Genomic DNA, 26,812 nt, shown 5'->3' on the forward strand with positions numbered 1-26,812 from the left:
CCGTGCGACTTAAGACTGGTTTTGTGGTCCAAGGTCACATATTATCTCAACAATTGCACAGATCTCTTGAACACTGATTGGTCAGTCACAGTATTCAGTGGTTAAGCATTCCTTTTATGCACTGCTGTTCTTCTTTCCAAAAAAGTATATAATCATACGTGTATTTTTAATAAATAAGTTCAGTGGCATTACAACCAAAGACAATCTACATGATCTGAATTTAAAATAATAATAATAAAAAATCTATTGCAATTGCAGATTTTCAGTGGTTGGGTTCAGTTGTTGTTTCAGATTGGCCCACAGGGTGTCAGTATTGATCCTATTCTTTCCCATACAGGACAGAACCACACAAAAACACTGATTATGGTGTGTATTTTTTAATAAAGTGAAACATCAGTGCCTTCGTTTTCCATTCTAAAACAAAACGCAAGCTTCAAATGAAAAAGAAACATAGAATTTACTTCACAAAAGCACAACTTCTGGATTTGATTGTAATAAGGAAATAAATGTTGACTTTGGATTTTATAGATTTAATAACTTCTCTTGATCAAACAATAACAATCTCTTAACCAAAGACACTTTAATATCTACAACACCTAGAAACGCCCTTGCCAATGCCGTCAATTAGACACGATTTAACTAGGCAAACATGCACAGTAGCAAAGCTGAACTCAGAATGGCCTCCACAGAAAGCACCGAATACATAAAATCTTAGCTTTTGTCCCTAAACCTAACACCAAGCTAAAGGTATTCAACATGGGTAACACTACACCTCTCTAGAGCTGACCTGCCTTAATAGATCATTTGTTTGTTTGTTTTTTTCCCTTTTTGATAGATTGAATGGTCATCCAGTTTACCAATTTATAAATTTTCAGAGAGACAGAATAAGAAATCTACAGTTAAGGTGAATCTTGGGAATGCTATTGAAGAAAAAAACAAAAATCAACAACTGACTATTAACATATGATTCAAGATTAGAGTCATGCAAACCCTACTATGCAAGTTTTATAACTCAATGCTGATTTTTCTAAACCATACTCAAGGGGCAAAAAAGTATACCATGTACTGGGGTAGATGCCATACTTAATTTGAAAAGACTTTTGCTATAAAAACTGAGGGCGACAAGCAGAGTCTGTTAAGAGGGTCACATTGTTGTGAATTAGGAATTTGATCATTCAGGAATTGACTTCGAACTTGTGTACTTCTATCGTGCAGCCACTTTGTTTGAATTTTTATCAAATTTAATATGGCAAGTACCCAGACTATTAAAGTCAATTGCCACATACATTGTCATGACACCTTGAGTTTGGACTACAGATCAGCACACTATAAATAGCAGCACACTAAGTGCAACAAGTAAAATTCAGCAGAAAAAAAGACTGCCAAGCCAGGACTTTAGGGTTGGTTGAAACAGGCCTCAATTGTCTTCTGCAATGTTTTTGTAACTGAGAAGATTGGAGTTCAGTCTAATTATATGAGGATGTGGGGTACTGAGGGTGCCACCAGTCCATGAGGCGCACGCTGTGGACAGGGTCCAGCACTACCTGCACCCCTTGTTCACCCCTAAACTTCTTCCCTCGAATGACTGGTGAATCCTGGAAATCCAGGCGCACTCGGTGGTGCCTCATGTCTGTGCTCACATTAATGGTGAACTGAAAGACAAGGAGCGAATGATTCATTGGCATTTATGACATCAGCATGACTTGCATTTGCACTGTAAGTAAAACCTTCAACAAAAAGAAATGTGGAAACTTCAGCTTGGTCTAGACCACTATCATTAGATGACTTCCACGTTCTAAAAAGAACACAATGCTGAAGTTTCTAAGGCTATAAATTTAGCACTACAAATTTCAAGTGACAGCCAGCACAAAGCAAAAATGTACTAAAATCTGAAATACACTACACAACTTTTGAAATCTGGACAGATTTTCAAACACTAGGCATCATACATTTGCTCACTTTGTAAACGGTTACAGAGGAAAAACTGGGTGTCATACACTAAACAACATAGCATCAAATTCTGTTAGACTTTAAAGTTGTTCTGAAAAAATTCACACTCCTCGTCGAGAAATGAAAACATGTCGCAAAATCAGTTAAATATCAAACTTACTTGAAATTCTTCAACTGGAATCAAAAACTGAAGATTAAAGGGGTCATATGATGCTATTTTAAAGATCATTATTTTAGACCTGATGATTAGAAATCCAGCAGCAGGATTACACGTTATCCTCCTGTAATTCAACAATGTAAAAATATTATGTGAAACGAATTCTCTCATCACTCACCAAAGTTAACGTCATGCCCATCACAACAGAAGTGAAAATGAAATTGAGGGTAGTGACCCGCAGCAGATAACAGTCCGAGTCTGGATTAGTGTGAACATCTTTATACTGCTTGGGCAGCTGAAGACTCAAACCACATCCGTTTTTGCCCTTGGTTGGCTGAAAAAGAAAATCCGACAGAATTAAAGCAATTAAATCTCATATTCTACTTTTATGACAATGTAGTGAACATACCAGTTTCACAAACTTGAAGTTGAACTCCCACATCAGCTCTGACCTACTTCCAGAAACTTTGTTGACCCAACACAACAAACACTGTGGGAACAAGAAAGGCATCAACACAATAATCTTCACATTAAACATATTTAAATAAGAGCGTATGTCTACAAACCTTGGAATTGAGGAGTGTGGTAGGTGTAGATTCAGGGAGAGGAGGGCTTTTGGACACCCGCAAGCTAAAGGGCTCATATAAGTGAAAAAGCGAGCGAATAACACGCGCACGAAGACAACGCATCTTTGCAACAGAATCAGGTTGAAGGCGATCGGGGAGGTCTGCATCAAGATTATAGTGCCTGGGGAGAAAAAAAAAAAAGATAATTCAAAATAAATATTGAAATAAAAATCAAGAGGAATACTGTCATGCATAAATACCCTTATTTAACACAGGGATGTCCAGTGGAGTGCAATAGTGCCTGCCCACTGTTATAAAAAGCCCCACAATACATTTAATACCACGTTTTGGCTGCCTACCTTTTGTAGAGTCGTGTCCAAAATGCAGCTGTGCATGTGGCAGTCCAAGCATTCTTGCAGATCAAGGAGAATCTGCAGACGTCTTCTGGCCGAATGTATGCAGCAAGCAGAAGCCAAATATCAATGGGATACTCCACTCCATCTATGCTCTCACTGTTTTCTGGCATTCATAATGACAGGAGTTACTCAAAAGCTCAAAAAAAATAACAACATCAGAACACATCAGAATTAGGGTTGGGAATCGAAAATCGATTCCAGTATCGGATACTTAGGGTCAGGAATCGGATACTTGTTGTCAAATTAAAATTTCGATTCCTAGGCACTTTTTTTTCTTGATCTGTGAGGACCGGACCTAGCGATCTGCCAGGACCTTGCTCGCTAATCTAAGCTCTCCAAAGTTTGGCTACATTTGCAATCAGAAGCCAAAAAAGCTAAGTATAATATCTGTGATAGCTAAACATGTTGCAAGAGAGGTGTGTCACCACCAACATGACAAAGCACTTTAATTTAATAGATCGATCGAACAGAAGTTCGCGAACACGATTCAAACACCAACGTGATTCTATTCCTAAATTACAATGATTCGTCTGTTTCATTCCTCAACCTTTGACGTGTGCGATCAATGTTGTGATCACTTGGTTCGTCCGTGCAGCGTACTATCACACCAGTGTGATTTGAACATTTAAATTTGCGCTCGTGCTGCCATTGACCTAAAGAGAGCAGCTGTCTGTCATGAATGAAACAGCTTTTCAGTCACACAGTATCATTATTTCTGTGTTACAAACATTCAAATCACAGAAGTACTGGGATAAAAGTTTATAGTTCAGATATAAACTCTGATGTGTACGGTAGCGATTAAAATAGAGTAAATCACCTTTTGAAACTAATTTGACACTTCAAATGAAGATTTATTGATTACATTGTTGTGCCAGTAGGTGGCGAAAAGGGGCTGTTAAAATGTATTTGTCTTTGAATCATACAAGAGATTCGTTCAAGAACGCTGATTCATCCAGTAAGGAAACAAGTACATCTTGAGTGAGTCATTGAATCATTTATTCATAAATTACATGATTTTGTTTAGTTGTCTATTTTTTATTGTCTAATTTATCCAGAATCATGCAGTTCTATTTTGCACACAAACAGCTCTTAAAGAGTCCAGTTTTTATGTAGCCTGTTGATTTTTGTTCATGGTATTCAGCTCCAATAAATGGTTTGCAAAAAAGAGACACAGGATAAAAATGCTTGATATCATTATTTAATCACATTGGAATTGAAACTGGGAATCGAAAAGAATCGGAATCGGGATTGATAAAATTCAAACGATACCCAACCCTAATCAGAACAGAGATTCCCAAACCTTTTAGTCAGTCAAAACCCTTTGACCTAAAATATTTACTTGAAGGACCCATTGAGATTAAGTTAACACTTCAATTTAACACATTTGCACATTCACTGATAATGGTCAAATGGCATGCCGGTAAACAAATTAATTTTTTTTTTTTAGAAAATGTTTTGTTTGTATTTTAATTGAACCCCAGTTTGGGAAATCCTGCATTAGAAAACTTACTGGGCCAAATGCTCTGCAGTTACCTTCACGTCTTTTGTTTTTCTTTTTGCGGGACCCTTTGATTTCATCCCCTTCCTCTGAGTCTAGTTCATCACTGCTCTCACGGGCTGTATTACTCACACCAGCTGCAGAGGAGAGCACTTCCTGCACAGGACCCTGGGATGCCTCTAGTCCACAGAGTAATTTCACTGAAACAGAATAAAGATCAGAGTAGATTTTTTTAAATTATTATTTTAAAGTGTCAAATGTCTTAAAAGAAACGTATTCTCAACATACTGGTTAAAATCATCCTCTAAATAGACTGAACCAAGGCCTGTTCAGGCCTGCTTATGAAGATTTATGTTTAATCAAACACACCTGAATCAGCTAATTAAAGGTGTTTGGGGTCATTGTAAAGTACAAGCAAGAGTTTGAGAGCTGAACTAAACTGAGGAGCTCCAGAAGCAGTCTAATCTGCAGTCTAATTCAGGGCTTCATATAATTTGACATGAAAAGTTACACTTATGACAAAAAGGCTTTTAACTCATAGTTCTGATTCAATATGCTAGAATTATGACTTTTTATTTCATAATTTACCACATAATTTCTTTCGTTATTATGGGGAGGAAATGAGGTCTCATACATCATATTTCTGATTTTACCTTCTTTTTCAATTGCATTAACAACAGCCTTTTTAACTCTTCCCGACTTTACGATGGCGGGATCGGCGTTGGCATAGTCAGCCACAGTTACTGTAAGAAAATATGAAGGAACACAAGAAATCAAGAGAATGGACTTTGGCTATTATCCGCAACACACATAATAACATAAACCCGCCTCACTGTGTTGTTACCTGACTCCGAGCAAACATCCTCCGCTCTAAATTTCAGCCGTTTTCGGTTCCCTTTCTTGGGCATGACGACAGCGGGGGTCTATGGCCGTTTATCGAGGCTGTGTGCCCTGCCATCTTTCCAGCAGAGGTAACGAAAAAACGATAAAAATGAGGGTGAAATTAAAGAAAGCTCCTCCGGTATCTTCAGCCATCATGGAACTGACGAACAAAGTCGCGTACATTCTCGCGAGATCTCAGAAAGCACACGACTCACCAGACTGGACGCTAATTGGACGCAGAAATCATATGTGAGAAGAATTGTCCAATCAGACGGTGTATATTCATAACCTCAGGCTTCAGAGAAAAAAAAAATTGTTACGATAAACCATGACGTAATCTCAGCTGTTTCTTTTTTTAACGTTTAAAGTGTCTTGAAGTACCATAAATTGTGCAAATAAATATAATGGAGAATCTCTTTAAACAATGAAAAGACTACTGAACCTCGAGAAAAGTAATTTTTGCATGAAGTTAGAATGGAATCCTTTTAGATTCTTTATTTCTTATAAAATTCATCAGATACATTTCTTTATAAGGTATAGGCTGTTTTAAGCACATTTGAAAAAAAAAAAAAAAACTGTTTGTTTTACATAAAGGAATCAGAAACATTGGGAAACATTTTTTTTCATTAAAAATATTGGTTTTATCTATTTTTCTCTTTTTTTTCTGTTTTCTCAGAGTTGTCTTTTGTATTTATTTATTAATTTATTAATTTACTTATTTTACTTGATATATTTCCTCTGGTCATGAAAATATTAGCTTCAGAGAACTTCCATCTACATAAAAGCAAATGTGACTAAATGTTTTTTATGTCTTTTATTAAAGTGAGTAAAACAATACTGAAAAATACAACAAAGTTGAATAACATTTAAGAATAATAGAAATATAAGATTTCCTAATATTGAGATTTTTTGTGGGGTTTTCATTAAAAAGTATATATATATATATATATATATATATACTATGCAATTTAAATTTTTATATACATTTTTTATTTAAATTTTAATGTATTATTTTAATTTTTTTGAATGTTGATTGATTTTTAAATACATTGATTAATTAGTTGATTATTAAATAAAGTAAAACTTTTTGGTTTTCTGTTAAATGAAAACTTTCAGTTTTCGGTGTTTCAATAAAAAAGTGATTTCAGCACATCATTAGAAACATCATAGAGAAAGAGTATGAAACATACAACCAAGTGCCATTCACGATGTAATTAATGCAGGAAAGAAGACCAATCATAGTTCACTGTGTGGCTCATTTTGGAACATCATCTTTATTATTCTCATAGGAGCATCGGGACGAGTACCTGACCTCCATCCCACAGGAGGTCTGCCTCTCGTTTGTCAAAATCATCATGATATGTCCGTGGTTTCTATGAACCTGCCTGCCGCCAGAGGGCGCTGCGTGTGACACCATTTCTCACACGGCGTCTCGTGCATGACAGTCATGTAGTCGCGTGGTGCTGATGTGAGGAACTCCGATTTTACGCTGTTTGAAGAGCTTTACAGAGCCACGCCGGGTGGATATGCTTTTCGCCGACGACGAGGGAGACGTTTAATCTTCACATCCACCAAAGCGTCGGTGCATTCATATTTTAAAACATGCGCGAATGTTTGTGGAGATAGCGGAATAGCTGTGTTGCAAGCTAGAATGAGCTCGTAGAGGGAGGAGCGCTTCGCTCGGCTCGCCGTGCAAGGAGATGATGATGATGGTGGTGGTGGTGGCAGAGGGATCTGGAGGATGCGGCAGACGCGAATTTCACCGTTTTCTGAAAGGTTAATGGCAACTGGTGGATGTTAAAGCGAAGGGCGCCGAGGTTCAATCAGCTGAAATCGGAATATGCGTGGCGAGCGCTGTAATGAGCGTCCAGCGAAATGCATTGAGTTCCAAGTCAAACTAGGTGGATAATGTCAGAGCGGAAAAGGCCGACAATCATGGACCAGAGAGGTCAAGGTGTGTGAAGAATCTAGACAGACATGCAATTAGTGAAATTAGAGAATGCATATGCATTTTAAATTACATGGACATGTTTAATGTGCATATAAATGGCATTAAATATTGGTAGTGCACCTCAAACCTGAATAAAAAAAAAATCAAGAGCAATTTCTAATTTGACTTAGACTTCATAGAACACCGAGCAATATGATGTGTGAAGTGATGCCAACCATAAATGAGGGGGACTCGGTGAGTTCCCAGAGAGGCTCTCAGAACGGCACGGATGCCGAGTCTAATTTTGAACAGCTGATGGTGAATATGTTGGATGAGAGAGATAAGCTGCTGGAGTCTTTACGGGAGACACAGGAGACCCTCATCCAGTCGCAGACCAAACTCCAGGATGTGCTTCACGAGAGAGATGTGCTTCAGAGACAGCTCAACTCCGCGCTACCACAGGTAAACTCGCATACCTGACACAGGTACACGGGAAGTTGCGTCATGACTTACTGTGGTAATCATAGTTAACGATAAAATGTCCGTTTTCCTGTAAAACCTTAGAAAATAACTATTAGAAACAGTGCTAGAATCTAATTGAATGCCCCTTTTAATAACAGCTGAAGTCTGACAGTAGATTAAATTTCCAAAGTCTAACTGTGACTGGTATTTTGAAAGAAAAAAAAGTTATTTTCAGCCAATTTATTTGTTCAAAGACCCTTGAAAAACATGATATCGCATAAGTAGTGTTTTCTACGGTGGCCGAGAGAGCTCAACGCTCTGCAAATGAAAAAAAAAACCCCCACATGCAAATAGAAAAAAAACACCTGCAAATTAAGAAAACATCTTCATCAATTTGACAACACACACGCTGCAAATGCTCACAACACAACCAAATAAAGAAACGTGCTGAAAATACTCACAACTAGGGATGTTCATTTTAACCGGTTAACCGACCGTAAGAATTTTGACCGATTAATACAATCAGTTAAACGGTTTAAAAAATCATTTAATTATTTAATTTTTCAGTAATTTAACAAAATATTTAAAAAGGTTTGCTGCATGGTTAAAATACGCTACGCGTATATAAAAAATGTTTTTTTTTAGGGGGAAAAAACATAAGAAGTAAGTCACATTTTATTATTTCATTCAGAAAATAGCCCTAATGCCGACGCGAAATGTTTACAAACATTATAATAAACACTGTGAACATAGCTAGGCGATTTTAGTTCCCCTCACTCCACAAAAAATTATTTCAATTAACAGTATTTAGAAAAGAACAAGAATTAAAAATATAAGAAGCTATAGCAATATAAATGACAAACCAAAACGAAATCACTTAGGTTAAAACGAAACTGAAACCAACGTCGGGTCTCTCATTCCACACAAAATCAAATGTTTCCATATTCGCGATGTATTTACCAAAATATTATTTATTATGTAGCCTACTTCACTCGCGTTCCAATATCCACGTAAAACAAAATGTTTTGCATAACATCATTCACAATGGCAAATTATTATTTATTATGTACTTCACTCGCGTTCCAATATATCCACTTAAAACAAAATGTGTTGCATAACATCACGGAGGTACTGTGATAACACTTAACGGCACAGATTTTACTACATAGTTTTTTTACTACATAGTTTTGTTTCCATATGTTTGACTGACTGTATTTTATTATGATAATGAACAGGCTGCATTGTCAAGGTAGCAAAGATTAGGCGCCAGCGCGCATGCGGCGCCGGCGCAATCACTTGAGTTTTTCCTTCTAACAGTGGAAGGAACTACTCCTTTTAGTCATAAAGATAACTGCTTTCTGCCGTCTGTTTCCTTTTGCGCAGCACAAAAACGAACCGAAACTCTGCATACTAGGCTACTTGTTGCACAGTTTTTCTTTCATTTTCTTAATTTATTATTTAAGTAAAAATATTTTTAAAATATAAAGTAAAGTTAATTTTTAAAGTTAACCCTCTACGGCCCACTGTTGTAATATTACAACATCAGTTTTAGCTGTAGTTAAATAAACCTGCACATTTTTTTTACACAACTAATAGGTCGAATTGTTCAGTCTTGTAATGCTATTGGATGGTAGATTTTGTAAAAAAAAAAAAAAAAAGCTAAATTGAATTGAAGTTATGGCACTCATGACCCTTTCTACAGTATAGCAGGAATACAAAATGATATTAAATTATTACAATTTTTAATTATTTTAAATTATTTAAAAAAAATTGGACAAAATTCTAGCGTTGACTGCATTCATCAAGCTCAACCATTCCACTCTGTTATTATATTATTGCAAGACAGTACTATTGTATTTTTTCTAATTGATGAAAGTAAGTAAATCATTAATCATTAATAAATTAATAATTTTTTTAAATTTGCCTGTGCACCTTGAACATTACATGGATGAATTCTTCTCAGCTGCTCTATGTGGGAAAAATAGTAACAGAAACACAGAACATTGTTTTGATCATTCACAATTTTTAAACAGCCTCTCTAGTATATCGATATATGTTATGGGTCTACATAAGCTGTACACCCCGCAAATATACCCTTAGATGTCCTTTACATTTGTTTAGACAGAGAGTGAAATCTGTTACCCAAAGGCCCAACGTTGCAGTATTACAACATTTCCCTAAAAACTTCCTAAACTGTAAAAAATGCAAAAACCTATTTATTTCTACATTAGAGGCCTCTAAAAACGACACGTAAAAGGCGAAAAAACAATTCACTGTGTTTTTCTCTCCTTGGGTCTTTGAGGGTTAAGTTAAAGTTAAAAAAAGTTAAAGTATAAAGTAAATAATGCTCACAACACAAGCAAATAAAGAAACGCGCTGCAAATGCTCACAACACAAGCAAATAAAGAAACACGCTGCAAATAGGCACAGACCACATCGGAAATGTTTAAGGGAACGCAAAGTGACGAACATGGCTGGGACATATTTATCAATGTTTGCTCTGAAAGGTGAGATTTTTTTTATTTTAACATCCTGATCATACAATTTCTTTGCTTCTTCTTCTTTTTTTTGAAATTATTAGCCTAAATAAGCTGATGAAATACACAATTACTGTAACTGTGAAAGCATGTAAGCTGGCTAACTTACTTTGCAACTTCCCTTACAAAAATTAACCATATGGTTTTACTATTAAAATTAATTAATTAATAAATACATTTATTTTGTAAAAAATAAATAAAAACAAAAAATGTTTACTATAGTTAAAACATGGTCACAAATTAACCATGGATTTACTACACTAACCATAGTTTAACCATGGTATTTGTACAACCGTGGTTATACAAATGGTAGCTAATCAATACAAAAAAACATGGTTAATTTTCGTTTTGTTGGGGTAATTTTGGCATTGTTGGGGTCCTCCCGTTGTGGTCTGTACTTGCATTTCTGTATTTAGCTGTGTTGTGTTGTGAGCATTTGCGGCGTGTTCCTGTTTTTGCAGCGCATTTCTTTGTTTGTGTTGTGAGCATTTGCAGCGTGTTTTTGTATTTGATTGTGTTGCGAGTATTTGCAGCACATGTGCTGTCAAACTGATGAAGATGTTTTCTTAATTTGCTGGTGCTTTTTCTATTTGCATGTGTTTTCTGAAGTTGCAGCGCATTGAGCTCTCTCGGCCACCTTAGTTTTCTTTCTTTGTATGTCTATCTTTATGTTTATGTATTTTTGCTACCAAATTGAGCGCAACATCGCCCGTCTGCCTTGGTTGTGGAAGTATTTTTTTTTTTAATTACATGCCAAACATATGAGGTAAATCACATTGTTACAAACTTTAAATTGAAACAAAAAAAGTGGGAAAAAATTCCCATTAAGTAAGCCTATTTTGAATGGTGTAATCATTGCATGCATATTACGTCTAAGTCGTTGACAGTGCTTCATCTGAGTGGATGGGCACAATTTGTTAATTGGTGGAAATTTCTTTGCAGAATCTTGTGTAATGTAGTTAAATAATGTAGTGAAATGCAGGCTGATGGATGTAACAAATGCATATACACCATCGAATTGCAACCTCGTAGCTCTCAGTTGGTCTGTCTTCAACAGTTTATGTTATTGTCAAATCCCCTAAAATGAATGGATTTTTACTTCTAGAACCTGACTTTTGCACTCTGTAAAATGTTGTCAATTTGTAGGTCAACTTGAAAAGCTAATGAGTGAGTGAATATAATGTGTGTGGTTAAAATGACTTGTGAATTTTGAAGCCGCTGTGTTTTTTAACAAGATGTTGCGAAATGTTTCAGTGTAGCCAACTGGATACGGCAATAAGAAAACCGAAGGCTTAAAGGTTTCCTCATTTCCTCATTGTTTCTGACTTAAGTAACCATTAATATGGTATTATGTGGAGGAAATGTTTAGCAAATGTGTAGTTATATAAACCAATTGTCCTCAGCAGAAATGTTTCCGGATTAGCTGTTTCGGCAAAAGAGCTAAAACTGATCTATCATTTATTTTGGGTTTAGTAGTTTCTAAGACCCACTCAATTATAAGGGATGCGTTGTGGTGCTGCTGGTGCCAGGTAAACACTTGTTTTCACAAAGGTTCATCATTTACTGGAATTTCCTGTGTCCCAGAAACGTCAGAGGTGGTAATTGTGCTTGCATCCCATTCAAATAATGGCAACAATGTTACAATTTAAAGAAAAGCCTTACATTTTTGCAAAATGCATATCAAAATTATTTACTTTTTTTCCTAGTGAGGTATATGCACCGTATGCACACACTCAGTGGTAGGTTAAGCTTTGGTTCAAAAAACAGTCTAGTGTCTCTTCTTCTGTATCATGTTGCTCTTTTTGGTCATTAACCAAGGACACAAGTGATATGTATCGATTCATCTGAGTATCCCGCCCTCATCCTTCCCCCTGTTCTGTCTCTAGAGTAAAATTGGACTTCCTCTCTTGCTGCTTGCATGTCTTGGACTGTTCAAAGCAAAATGCCTCCTTTCATCTGATGCTCTGAAGCATGTGAGACTGTTGCTAAGAGGACAATTCATCTAGTTTACAGTAGGGCTGGACAATAATTCAATATCAATATGTATCGCGATAGGTAGCACTTCCTTGACTTGGCAAGCTCTAATCTTATTGGCTGTCTTGATGCAATTTCTGGGAGTAAGGGCATGTAGGGTCTTTTTTTGTCTGTATGTCTGGAAACAAAGTCATGATGCATGCAGTGAATGCTTTTGAGGACGAAAAGCTAGAGAGGTTAGTAGCATCAATTCTTTGAAATATATTTGGAGTTTAGTTGAGGCACTTGGTACAGTAGGAAATCATATAGGCTATAGTAGATCGCATTGGCCGGTTGCACCAGCTGGACCTACACCCGGTTGTAATACTGGGCTGGACGTAAAATGCGCTTTAAAGGGATAGTTCACCCAAAAATGAAAATTAACCCATTATTTACTCACCCTCAAGCCATCCTTGGCGTATATGACTTCCTTCTTTCAGATGAATCCAATTGGAGTTATATTAAAAATGTACTTTGATCTTCCAAGCTGTTTAATGGCAGTCAGCGGGTGTTGCAGTTCATCAGTCCAAAAGAAGTGAAATAAAGCGCATCCATCGATAATAAAAAGTGTCTCACATGGCTCCGGGGGGTGAACAAAGGCCTCCTGTAGCGAATCGATGCGTTTTTGTAAGAAAAATATCCATATTCAAAACGTAATAATCACTTTAATCTAGCTTGTGCCAACAGTTGTACACGGAAGCAGCTTCGGGAGGATGACGTAAGATGTTGGCGTTGCGCTTTTCTGTACAGCATGTAATTATCCAGTAAAATATTACATATGATCTGGGATTATTAAAAGAAACTGTTCCATTCGACATCTTCCTTGGAAGGACAGTATAAATGCTAGGAAATATTTCACGTCTTTAATTCCATTCATTATTTGTAGCATGCTTGCCATCCAATAATTACAGTAAGTTTTGTGCTTTGTTACTTTTAATCAGAAATAAAGTATCAGCTTTCAAATTCTGTCAGTTTTATCACAAAATACAAACTATAAATGTGTTTTTTCAGCCACAGAAACTCGATAGTCAGCTAGAAAAAGTAATTATATAGAGAGAAGCATTGTATTACATTCATTATATTTTACTTAACCTGCCTCCTTCATTTTGAAATCTGTCATGGGAATGTGCAGGGAGACTTCAGATATAAAAACGCGGACTTGTTAGAAAATGTTTACTCAATGAAATCATGGCGCGGTGGCTTCACTGTTATAGAGATGGAATAATTATGTGTGTTGATTGAGAACCTAAACAGCCAATGGAAAAAGGAGGCGGGGAATAAGACAACGCAGAGTTACGTATGTTTAGAGAGGTTAGATTGACTGAGAGATTTGTTCCGATCGCTTTAATAAATAAGTTCTTAGCAACTGAGTCATTGTAAGAGAGACTTATTTGACATTCACTTGTTATGATGTCTTGAGCAGTTCAGTTTTATATTAGTAGTTGTAGCCATTGCAGCGTGAATGTAGTTTCAGCTATCACTGCGGGAAAATGCGTCAGCGTGGACGTGCATTGTCTATGCCGGGCGTAGTTGCGCCTGATCATAGTTTTAGTTGGTGCAACAGGTGTAAATATTCATCGTAAAGCCGGACCCTTTTTTACGTCTAGCTGGTACAACCGGCCCCAGAACCTAACTGTCTGTCTGTCTATCTATCTGTCTGTCTGTCTGTCTAAAATAAGTGAATTATATTCTGCAAGGATGCATTAAACTGATGACACTAAAGACATTTAGAATAATACAATTAAAAAAAAAGATTTTTTTTTTAACATTGATAATAATACATTTTTCTTAAAGGGGTCATATGATGCTTTTTTAAAGATCATTATTTTGTGTATTTGGTGTAACAGAATATGTTGACATGCTTTAATGTTCAAAAAACACATTATTTTTCTTGGCATAGAATCATTTCTGAAGGATCACGTGACACTGAAGACAGGAATAAATTACATTTTAAAACAGTTATTTTAAACATTTTAAAATGCAATCATATTTCACATACTACTGTTGTTACTGTTTTTAATTAAATAAATGCAGATTTGGCGGGCATAAGAATTTTTATTTATTATTTTATTTCAGAAATATGAAACAGTTTGACTGACCACAAACTTTTGAAGAGTAGAGTATATCTTAATAATCTGTAGTTATTATTTTTGGATAATTAAAAAGAAATTCTTATCACAAAGTCTCACTTTTTTTATTTATTTAACACAACCTGACCAATCTATTACTGTAGTTTAATTCGGTTCTTGACTGTAGAATCAGGTCACATAGAATATTATACAAATTCTGTCAATTTAGTCTCTTGAGGATTCAATGAATAATTCCCCATTTGCATTGTGTTGTGGTTCCATAGACCGCTGTAGGTGCAGTAGACTGTTTCATTGATAGTCATTTAGAGCACACAACCTTTCTTTTTGTTCATAGTGTATGACGCTAATTATACCTTGCCATGGTTGATCACTTCTGTTTTGGTGGTCTGCAACTACTGTCAGGCAGTTAATACTGGAAGGTTTGCAAACACAAAGCTGTGCTTTAAATCCTTTAGTTAGGTCCTGGAAATTTACCTGCACTGTGTTATCGATTATGCGTGTATTGTTAACGCAGAGCATGATGACAGTATTGATGATGGTAATGATACTGTACATGAACAGTATACAGACTTGATTCTGCAGAGTCATCTTAAAGACAACTGGCGAGGACAGCTGACTGAAATATTTGTCCTGTGCACTCATGGGGTTTACCACAGTGCAGAGTTAGCATCCTCCGTTCCTTCTCACTCTTGAATTATAGTCTATCAGGGATGTTGGCTTCTCAGCAGTGCTGTCAATCAAACTTGTTTGTCCATTCAGGGAGAACGTCTCGGGTTACTTATGTAACCATGGTTCCCTGAGAGGGAACGAGACACTGCGTCCTCAAGGGGTCGAAAAATTGGCCGACGAGGCGTTCCCCATAGCGACCCCTAGAGGACGCAGTTCGAAGTTCCACGAAAGGGAACTGGAGAGCAGATGAGGGCTGGTGAACTGGCCGAATGCCATGCACTGAGCGGGGAGAAATGCCAGACTGTCTCTGTCTGCTGTAGGGAGGAGCCCTGTACCCTGTTTATCTGTGTGATGTTCAGAGGAACTGGCATGTGGAGATGGTTCTTGAGTTGAGCAGTTAAATCCTGAGTCATCTGCCCGCTCATGTAGAATGGAGGTCAAGTGTGGAATTGTTTTATTTGTCCACCAAACCAAGCGGTTGTTCCAAGAAGTCCTTGAATGATAAGCAGAAGCAAAACGGATCAGTTTGATCACCATAGCACTGTGTGTGATCTGTGGCAGGGTGGATTCTGCAGCAGTGTGTCTGAAACACGAGAATACTCTGTCAAGTCCTGCCCAGGAGAGTTGAGACCAGCTATTCAGCGTGTCTGCTTTTTTTTTCTTCGGTATCTGATGAATACTGCCTTTTGATGTCTGTTTCACTTGTAAATTAGATACAAATTGTCATAACGGTAGTGCCATCTTCAGCTTTTTAATGAAATTTGATGTTTCATTTGATGGTTTAAAGAACCAGCATTTTAAACAAACAGCCAATAAAAATGTTTAATGCAAGAAGAAAAATGCAGTAAAAATGTGGTTAAAATAATGCATTATTTCCAATTTTATCAAATGAAAATCCAAAAAAAAATATTAATTTTTTAATTTCACTTGAGACTGAAAAATATGCACTAACGTTCAAAGGTTTGGTAATTGTTTTTTTTTTTTTTGCATTAAGTTGATCAAAAGTAAATAACTTCTACATTGTTGTTAATAGCTGCTGAAAATTAAATTTTAAGAGATATTAAAATAGAAAACAGTTATGTTAAAACATTTTTTTTAATAAGAATAGCATAAGAATAAGAAAATTCAAGTATACGCATAAGAATTCTTTTAAACACATTAAAAAAATCTTACTGACCCCAAACTTTTGGAATTTTACTGTAATTTTAGCTAATAATTTAGCCATTATATGTTTTTAATACAGTAAAGTATTTTTATTTATTTTAAAACTTGTAAAATATAGCAAATATGTAATGTAATGGATTAATGGCTCTAAGGATTAGTATACTGTACACACTCAGAAAAAAGGTACAAAAACTTCACTGGGGCGGTACCTTTTCAAAAGGTACACTTTTATACCTTATTTATGCGTAGTAGTACCTTAAAGGTACATATTATTAACTAAAGTGTACATATTAGTACCTAAATGGTACATATTAGTACATTTTGAAAGGGTGAAGATGTTGTACCTTTTTGTCTGGATCTTAATAATCCTTACAAAAATTTATACTTTTATGATAAGAGACCCCAGAACATCTTCTGCCCTATTAACCCATGGAATAACATTAGCTGTACTGACAACACAACAGCACTTCCTCTCGCGTCATTGAGCGACTCAGCATTCCCCAGCTCAGTGATAGATGAGCCTGATCAATAGATGCTATTTTCTCATCACTGCCTCATTGGAGGATGTCTCAGTTTTGCAGAGTCTCTGAAAATTTACACTCTACCCTCAGAGAACAGTGTGATCCAGCAGACAATTTAATTTTAGGCAGCTGGGCCAATATTATAGTGATAACATGATGCAGAAAATACCACTGCTGCTTCTCACACACTGATAATTATGTTTCATCAAATTGACAATTTCAGTTTATGTTTGTTTATAATATGAGGAGGAAACGGTACTGGCTTTGTTTTCTTAAACTAAAGTATCCTCACACCATTGCAGACTGGTACCGTGCCAGCACAGGTGTGAAAACAGCATCACATGGCTTTTGGCAGCTGCCGTAATCTCCAGCATGACACCTCTGAGCCGCCGGACCCTCCCCAGCAGATGCGGGCAATTTGTTGATTTAACCTCACACATGCAAACATTTCACTCTGTTTCTCTGTTTGGACAAAATTATGCTCTTCATCTTTATTGATTTATATTTGCTGAAATTTCACAGCACTGTCAAGCATACATAGATCCATTTGTTATGTATTTTTTTGGAAATGGTTTGGTTAGGTTCTTCTTTTCAAAGCGGACCACCTTGACAATATAGTATGTCAGGCATTTAGGACTGGAAATCTTTTGGGTCAGCTGGATCATGGTTTCTATTGCAGCTAATTGAAAGCAAATACAATTTGGATCCGCCCCTTCACATTTTTGTTCTGCTGCGAAATCACACAGATTTTTTTTTGTGTGCATGTAATTAAATTAAAATGGAGCACCCCGAAGCGTGTGGCCGGCTTATGTCTGAAGTCATTTGTGCACTCGAGCTTGTAGTGCACAGCTGACTGTACAGAAGTGCCGAAGAAAAGGACAATATTCTCAAATGATCTCTAACAACACTTTCACATTAAGGTCTTTTACCCAGATGGCTTTACAAGTGCAATTAAGTTAGAGGAACCATGCTCCTGTGTTCCTAGACAAAATAACTTGTCAAGCTGATTTAATCAAGTCTAACTGTACACTCTTAAAAATAAAGGTTACAAAAGGGCTTGTTTTTGCAGTGATGCCAGAGAAGAACCATTTTGGGTTCCCCAAAAAACCTTTCAGTTAACCATTCTTGAAAAAAAATTCCCTCCCCCCACTTTTTCCTTTTGTGCATTGGAAAGGTTCCATGGATTTTAAAGGAATAATTCACCCCAAAATTTTAATTTGCTGAAGATTTACTCACCGTTAGGCCATCCAAGATGTAGATGAGTTTGTTTCTTTATTGGAACAGATCTGGAAAAATGTAGCATTACTCACCAATGGATCCTCTGCAGTGAATGGGTGCCATCAGAATGAGAGTCTAAACAGCTGATAATCAATATGACTCCAATTCATCAATCGATTTCTTGTGACACAAAAGCGTGTAAGAAATCCATAATTAAGATTTAAGACTTTTAACCATCGCTTCTGGCCAAAATACAAAAAAGTCCATAATCATCCAGTGAAAAAGGCCTCTTAAAAGTTACCTGTTGTTCTCTCAGACATATTTGTTTAGAACTGTTTTGGACTGATTTTTACTTGATCTGTGTATATTTCTCTCCTGATTCAGATGAGATGATTTTTTTACTGGAGAAAGCCATATTATGGCTAGAGGGCTCGTTTGAAGTAAAAAAAATTTAATGGTGGATTTGTGAAGTGCTGCATGATTGTAAGAAACAAGGCATTAATTGATGGACTGGCGTCATGTTGTGGATTATTTTGATTTTTTCATCAGCTGTTTGGACTCTCATTCTGACGGCACCCATTCACTGCAGAGGATCCACTGGTGAGCAAGTGATGTAATGCTAAATTTCTCCAAATCTGTTTTGATGAAGAAACAAACCATCTGCGTCTTGGATGGCCTGAAGATGAGTAAATTATCTGCAGATTTTCATTTGAGAGTGAGGCTAGAGGGCTCGTTTGAAGTAAAAAAAATGTAATGGTGGATTTGTGAAGTGCTGCATGATTGTAAGAAACAAGGCATTATTTGATGGACTGGCGTCATGTTGTGGATTATTTTGATGTATTCATCAGCTGTTTGGACTCTCATTCTGACGGCACCCATTCACTGCAGAGGATCCACTGGTGAGCAAGTGATGTAATGCTAAATTTCTCCAAATCTGTTTTGATGAAGAAACAAACCATCTGCGTCTTGGATGGCCTGAAGATGAGTAAATTATCTGCAGATTTTCATTTGAGAGTGAGCTATTCCTTTAAAATAAATCAATGCCAATAAACCTTTACTTCTAAGAGTGTATGTGTAAGGTATTATTTGTTGACTATAGCGGCACCAAATGCAATAATGATTGTTTCAGGCAGGTTTCCCAAAGGAACGATAGAAAGGAAAGGGCTGTTATTATATGTAATCCAAGATGGCTTTTCATTGTCATGTTTGAGTATAAAAGTCATTTTGCTATCTATAGCTTTATGTTAACATCAGCTGTGAGAAGAGACAAGAGCCCTTGATATAATAGAGGGGAAATTGATTTGCAATTTCTCAAGGACCTTTTTCTTCAAGATTTTAACAGCCAAGGGCAGAGTCTGAGGGTCTCTTGTAGGGGATTATGAGATCTAGGGTTGTAGAACCAACCATATAAAAATGAGGAAGGGACTGTCATGGTGGTCTGGGTTTATGATTGTCATGCCAAAGTTTGTCATGTACGGACCCTTAGGGAGTTATAAGTGAAACTGGTCTGTAATCTTTGGTGTGTTTTCCTCCAGGCGTGATATGAGCGTAATGCTGCTCAGATGCTGTGGCAGGGGATTAGGAAGAGAGCTTTGGTGACTTGACAAATAGTGAAAGAGTGTAGCAAAGTGAGAGGAAGAGAGTCACAGAGCAAGCGAGAGAGTTTTGAGTATCTTAAGGGATTAGTCTGAGGGCAGTTACTGTGTGCAGAGGGGAAAAAAAACTGTGAAATGTTGGAGACAAGGTGAGAATTACAGAGGTTGGGAAAAAGTGCAGTTTGACAGCTTTTTCTAGGTCATGCTAAAATGTTGACTTGTGTCACTGGCTAAAAATGAAAGTGTTTATGTATATTTTAAGGAGACTTGCACTGTATGGGCGAGCAGGGAGGAGAACGTGGGGAGTGCAGCCTCGCATGACTTGCTCTATTTTTATTTTTCAGGATGCTGTGACTTTCTTGTGTGACTCATTTTATGCCAGCTTTTGTATAGTTAGGTAATAAACAGGCAAAATATCTTCCCATTTTGACATTGTGAAGAAAAAAAGTGATCAAAAATATGCTATTTTTTTGGGGGGGGGATCAAAGATCGCTTGTTTCAAGCAAGGGGGTGGAAAACCCATGATAGGGATGTCAAATCTTTTAGGTCTTATTGAATTAAAAAAATGCAGAAAATTAATGATAGTTCCTGGAATAAACATTTAGGAAAATAAGCCTGTTGATTTGAAAAGAATTGGCTCTGTTTGAACTGGTACAGTTTAAAACTGCTAAAGTGCAGAAACAGGAAGTGTTAGTTCACTGAGATGGTGATTTGTAAACATAGTTTGTTCTTAGTTAAAAAAAAAAGAAGACAGTGTTAAAAATGAGCCAGTAAGAGTTTAATATATATAAAATAATATATATATATATATATATATACATTCTTTTCTAAAGAAATTCATACTTTTTTACAAGAAAAAAATCACATCAAAAAACTTTAATCTATACACAACTGTTTTCAGAATTTACTAAATGATTTCTGAAGATTATGTGACATTGAAGACTGGAGTAATGATGCTAAAAATTCAGCGTTGCCATCGCAGGAATAAATTAATTAGATGTTAATGAAATGTATATAGTCTGATCATGTAACAGCAAAACCTCTCTTCATCAAACCCAATGGTTTGAGGTCAATATCAGTGAAGTTTTCATGGTTCTTCTTCATAGGAATTTCAATTCTACAAAAAATGCTGTTGAAAACAGCAGTAATTAAGATTTAGGCCTATAAAAAAGACAGAACAAATACAAACTATCTATTAGTTTTTTTTATTTTAGGATCAGCTTCTTATCAAAGTACCAGTACTCCTCACTAGGGCTGAACGATTAATTGCATTTGCGATAATATCGCGATATGAAAAAACACGATTTTTCAACCGCAGAGGGATTACACTTGGTCACGTGACACGCGAGAGTAAAGAGGTGTGTTCGACTTGAAGATCGATCGGTGTATGACATCAAATTTTTGACTTTTTAGCCCCTGGAACGCGGGGTTTTTACCGGTGGACCCCCCTCGAAATGTGATTGGACTTGTTTTGAGTAGCAGTTGGCCGGGTTTTGTTGTGAAAACCTGGCAACCCTGGCTTTAAAAAGTGCAGTGCACATGTTTACATATGTTTATTACAGTGACTTTGAATTACCTAAAGTAGTGTGGTAAAGCAACAGATTTGTTTTTACATTTCTGCAATCTACTTTAGTTTGTGTGATTTGTTACTGACTTTCATATTAATGTTTACACCAGGCTTATTTGTCAGTGCTTTATGTTGTCATAATTATTACATGCTTACAAGGTTGGAAGTTCAACAAATCAGTCAATATACTACTGTGATTGTAGTTGTTAAATAAAAATGTCATTCATATCAATTCATGCATCATCTAATTTCATCGTAACATATAGGCCTGACCTACAGAAAAGAACATTTATGTTTAATCTATCTAATAGTGTGTTGGTCATACTATACAATAATTTATAGCTTGTCTTTGTTGAATAATACACAACATAAAGAGCTTTAAAAAAAGAATTGCATATTAAATCGCAATATATAGGCCTGGCCTACAGAAAAGAACATTTATGTTTAATCTATCTAATATTGTGTTGGCCATACTATACAATGATTTATAGCTTGTCTTTGTTGAATAATACAGAACATAAAGAGCTTTACAAAATAATTGCATATTAAATCGCAATATTGGTTAAAAAAAATCGCAATTAGATTATTTTCCAAAATCGTTCAGCCCTACTCCTCACATCCCCATTTTGAGGGATGATTCATGTCTATAACACAAACAGTGCTGGCTGAGTTAGTCACCAAGGTTTAATAGGAAAGGTTAAGGTGGTTCTTTGTTTTCTGTGCCGCTCTGCCACTACTGTAGCTCACTGCCACACCCACGGCTGGTGCTTTGTGATGTCCTCGCTGTGCCATGCACAACCCTGGCCAGAGTTCACTCCTTTGTGCGTTCACCTAAAGATAAGACTCTTGAACACTAATGAAAATGTTGCAGTGATTGCTTTCACACAGCTTGACGCCATGTCTTAGCCTCTGTAGGTTTGCCAAACCATCTGCCACCAAAGGCTCTCAGCGTGATTAGCGCACCGAGATGCCAATTTGTCCCTTCTTGCCATCAGATTGGTGAATATTAGCGACAACATGGAAACTGTCACTCCTGAATGAGGGTTTTTAATAAATTTATTAAAAAAATAATAAATAACTTTTTAAGCACCCAGTTTGGCCTATTTAGCTTTAGCAAAACATATAATTATTGTGTGCAATTCTTCATACAGATTTTTCCAAACATGAATGAATGTAGAACTGTGGTGACTAATTCTTCGATAAAACTCCATCGCAGTCCTGACACAAAGAAGATCCATTCATGAAGCTTTCATCTTATTTCTTGCTTCTTCTCATTTCACTCATTTCCTCTTCTCATTTTGTCTCTGTTCTTTTCTCGTCTTATGTCGTTCTCTTCTCTTCTCTTTTCTCTTCTCTTCTCTTCTCTTCTCTTCTCTTCTCTTCTCTTCTCATTTTTGGTAGAAATGTCCAGCTCTATATTACAGAAGCACATGTCATTCGTGTTGATCTGTGTGCAGTACATTAACTTTAGCTGTCCGTCACTCAGGCCAAAAACAAGAAAGCGTTTCCCCTCAAGAGCTTAACTCTCAGTGTGACTGCAGTTTTTCAGAAAACAGACCGTCTCGAACCTTCTGCAATGCTTCTGCAACATCAGTGGAGTGCCGAACCCTTCTGAGGCCCAGCACTCTTTAAAAAGTCATAGTGGTAGTAGCATTAGCGCATGGTGAGGAGGCTGTATGGGGGGTATTTAAGGATAAGATGTATAATTAATGCTTATTTGATTTAGTATGAGAGTTTCTGAGAGCTGGATAGAGAAATCAGATGAGGATATCAGGGAAATGTACACTGAGCGTTTCACAGAGGTGGAGTTTCTCTTGTGCTTGCTCTTATACTCTCTCCTGTCTGCTAGGGAAGAAATACTTCAGATATCTCATCTCACCTTGTCTCAATATATCAGCTCTTCTCTTCCAATTTCTTGCTTCTTCTCATTTCACTCATTTCCTCTTCTCATTTTGTCTCTGTTCTTTTCTCGTCTTATGTCGTTCTCTTCTCTTCTCTTCTCTTCTCTTTTCTCTTCTCTTCTCTTCTCTTCTCATTTTTGTTTCTTCTCATCTCATTTTTATGTTTGTTGTCTTCGTTTCTCTTATCTCTTTTGTACTCTATTTGTCTCTTTTGTTTCTCTTGTTTGTCCTCATTTATCTTCTCCTCTGTTCTTGGCTTTGATTTCTCTCATCTCTTCTGTACTGTTCTCATTTTGTCTGATCTTGTCTCTTCTCTTTTTGCTCAGTTCAAATGGTCAGATTGTTTACACATTTACTTGTTTTAAGGCCTGTTTATACCTGGTCACTTAATGCATTTTCTCTGATCGGATAGCTATCCGATCGTGAAAAAAACAGTGGCAAATAACCTTCAAAATGCTTTCTGGGCTGATTTAAATCCGATCGCTCAAACCACTTCATGTGGTGGTCTGGGGTGTATTCCAGACAAAACTGGACTAGTATAAATGCATCTGGTTATTGAAACTACATATGTAAATTTTACTCCTCCCAAAATGTTAAAATAGTAAACGTGTGTGTGTTATAGGCTATATGACATGTTATAGTCAAATATGATAACACTAATGCAACACGCATTGCCACAGGTGAGTAGCTGAGTATCTCTTCAGCAAGCCGCCACGCAAACTGCCACAAATGAAACTGAAAGTAAGTCGCAGATGCTTAACACATAATCATCTTCATTAAAAGTAGTAAGACTAAGGGTGCTTTCACACTAGCACTTTTGGTGCGCACCCGGGTTCGATTGACGTCAGAGTTCGGTACGTTTGGATGATGTAAACGCGGTCTTCTGAACTCGGGTGCGCACCCGCGAACCGTACCCGAGTCCGCTTAAAAAGGGTGGTCTGGGGTACGGTTCAAGTGAACTCCGGTACGGTTCGCTGCTGATGTGAACGCAATCGTACCAAATCACGGAAGTGAACCGCTATTAATGACGTATTATTTGATAAAAATGTGTGTTTGTGTGTGTTTCACTCACTTTCTTGACGAGCGTGACTGACGCGCTATAATATATATTAAAGGCAGAGTAAGGGATTTCTGGTAGCCAATGTTTATATTTGAAATCACCAAAACAAACACGCCTCTACCCCAAAAGGGTCTTGCCCCTATTTTGATAGCTCCGCCCCACATATATGTATGCAACCCAGGCATCGATTAGTTCTGTGAAACAAAGCAAAACTAATGTTACACCGTGTCTACGGACGTGAGTGGCGCGGCGCAACAAATCCCGACAGAAAACTGCTGCCGGGTTCTATTTATGACGTGCTGACACACATTTCAAATGGTTTTCAACGGTCGTTTGATCGCGTCCGGTGTAGGCAGACTTTAGCTGTTGTAGACACGGTGTTACTCACCTATTGAGAAGAAACAAAGCAACCTCGGCGTCCGATCGCAGGCCTCCGCTCCTTGAGTTCTCTCCAGCGCTGGAAAGCTGATCCGATATTTACACGGGTCCTACTTCTTGCCTTATCGTTCCGCAGACGTTTTCCTCTTTTGTTTTTTATCCGCCATCTCTATCTTTTTGTCGCTCGGCTCGGCTAATGTCCGTCCCATGCACTGAAAGCTCTCTCCTCCACATCACGAGTAGACACGCCCTTTATTGCTGATTGGCTACAAGTTTGTTTTGCTATTCGGCCCGAATCAGTTTTCTAAAGTGTTTTTGAAAAATCACATACCCTGCCTTTAACAGGCGAAGACGGAGTCTGAGGGTCTCTTGTGGGATTATGATATCTAGGGTTGTAGAACCAACCATATAAAAATCAAGAAGAGACTGTCGTGGTGGTCTGGGTTTATGATCGTCATGCCAATGTTTGTCATGTACGGACCCTTAAGGAATTATATGTGGAATTGGTCTGTAATTTTTGGTGTGTTTTTCTCCAGGCATGATATGAGCGTAATGCTGCTCAGATGCTGTGGCAGGGGATTAGGAAGAGAGCTTTGGTAACTTGACTAAAAGTGAAAGAGTGTAGCAAAGTCACAGAGCAAGCGAGAGATTTTTGAGTATCTTAAGGGGATTAGTCTGAGGGCAGTTACTGTGTGCAGAGGGGGGAAAAACTGTGAGATGTTGGAGACAAGGTGAGAATTACAGAGTTTGGGAAAAAGTGCAGTTTGACAGCTTCAAGGTCACGCTAAATTGTTGACTTGTGTCACATGCTAAAAATGAAAGTGTTTTTGTGTTGTGTTTTGATTTGCACTGTATAGGCGAACAGAGAGGAGAACGTGAGGAGTGTAGCCTCGCATGACTTGCTCTATTTTTATGTTTCAAGATGCTGTGACTTTTTTTGTGTGTGTGACTAATTTTATGCCAGTTTTTATATAGTTAGGAAATAAACTGGCTAAATAGCTGCCTATTTTGACATTGTGACAATGTAAAGTAATCAAAAATATGGGATTTATGGGGAAAAATCTAAGTTTTTTGCAAGGTAACCCATGAAACAGACAAGACGGGTTTTTATCAGAATATATATTTATTTTCATTAAGGCCTGTCAAATCTTTAAGGTCTTATTGAATTAATAAATGCAGAATATGAATGACAGTTCCTAGAATAAACATTTAGGGAAAAAAGCCTGTTGATTTGAAAAGAATTGCAGTCTAAAACTGCTGAAGTGTGGAAACAGGAGGTGTTTGCTCACTGAGATGGTGATTTTTAAACATAGTAGCATGTGTGCTCTTGGTTAAAAGAAAAAAAAAAAGACAGAAAGAGTATTTTCAGTATTGATGATAATAAGAAATGTTTTTTGAGCACCAAATTAGCATATTCAACCCTCTACAATGCGAGTAAATCAGTTGCATATGCGACTAAATTTCCATGCTAGGTGACCTAATAATGTCTATGGTTAGCCGTTGGCTAATAAATTGTTAGATTTCACTCGCCAGTGTTTGGATTAGAGGCTAAGTACAAGTTTAACGCAGACAGTGCGCGCTTGAGAGTTTTAAAGCACACTATTCCAACTTAGTTCAATGGATGAGCAGTGTATTTGCCGCACCGTAAACTCTACTGTGAAGGCATCTGACTCACTCAGTGTTTCTCTCACACATTCAAAGAGAGGGAGAGGGAGCAAGACAGTCTTACTTACCACGTAGAATTGATGTGCTACATGTAAATTATATTATTCGTTGTATTAATGTTCATTAACCCAGCAGCTTATCAGATCTTAGTGTGTTTTGTGTTGTTACTAGTAGTAGAATTATTAGTATTATTATTATATGATTAGTATTAGTGTTAGTTTTTTTTTACAGAATGACCAACAACTCTAAATGACCAACAATGTCTCAAGCGCCACCACCAGTCCTAAGTTCAGTTCAAATGACAAATATGCATTCATACATTTTCATTCATATTGAATGATAATAAAGATAAACTGATTTGGTGGAATCATTCAGTGTATATCTATATATATATACAGCCATCACAGGAATAAATTACATTTTAAAATAATGTATGAAATGTATATTGTTTGATCATGTAGGAAACAGCACAATAGCACATCCTCAACAAACTGCATGGTTTGAGATACATAGTCAATACCAATGAAGTTCCATGATTCTTCATAGGAATTTTTAGGAACATACTACAAAAAC

At 37.0% G+C, this 26,812-nt stretch overlaps 2 protein-coding genes across 3 annotated transcripts in view; one reads left to right on the forward strand and one right to left on the reverse strand.

Annotated features, from left to right (window-relative positions):
- Positions 1–1,185: 1,185 nt before the first annotated feature.
- On the reverse strand, positions 1,186–5,665 carry LOC107727871 (transmembrane protein 183A-like). Of its 2 annotated transcripts, XM_016537900.1 has the most exons (8): positions 5,432–5,665; positions 5,241–5,330; positions 4,623–4,787; positions 3,033–3,192; positions 2,674–2,854; positions 2,517–2,597; positions 2,286–2,441; positions 1,186–1,652 (listed from the first exon to the last, which is right to left on the reverse strand). In XM_016537900.1, the coding sequence occupies exons 1-8, from the start codon at positions 5,493–5,495 to the stop codon at positions 1,467–1,469; spliced, it is 1,083 nt and encodes a 360-aa protein (XP_016393386.1). In that variant the 5' UTR covers positions 5,496–5,665; the 3' UTR covers positions 1,186–1,466. The 2 variants fall into 2 exon arrangements, with proteins under 2 accessions (XP_016393386.1, XP_016393387.1); XM_016537901.1 differs by lacking the exons at positions 5,241–5,330; positions 5,432–5,665 and adding an exon at positions 4,876–4,918.
- Positions 5,666–7,302: 1,637 nt separating this feature from the next.
- The window catches only part of LOC107727737 (liprin-alpha-2-like), a 115,729-nt gene continuing 96,219 nt past the window's right edge, over positions 7,303–26,812 (forward strand). The window contains exon 1 of the mRNA XM_016537697.1: positions 7,303–7,861. Coding sequence (XP_016393183.1) covers positions 7,613–7,861 — 249 coding nt within the window. The 5' untranslated portion in view covers positions 7,303–7,612. The remainder of the gene's footprint in view (positions 7,862–26,812) is intronic.

The sequence above is a fragment of the Sinocyclocheilus rhinocerous genome, unplaced genomic scaffold (genome assembly GCF_001515625.1).
Source record: "Sinocyclocheilus rhinocerous isolate Xijiao unplaced genomic scaffold, SAMN03320098_v1.1 scaffold576, whole genome shotgun sequence".
NCBI classification, from domain to species: Eukaryota; Metazoa; Chordata; class Actinopteri; order Cypriniformes; family Cyprinidae; genus Sinocyclocheilus; species Sinocyclocheilus rhinocerous.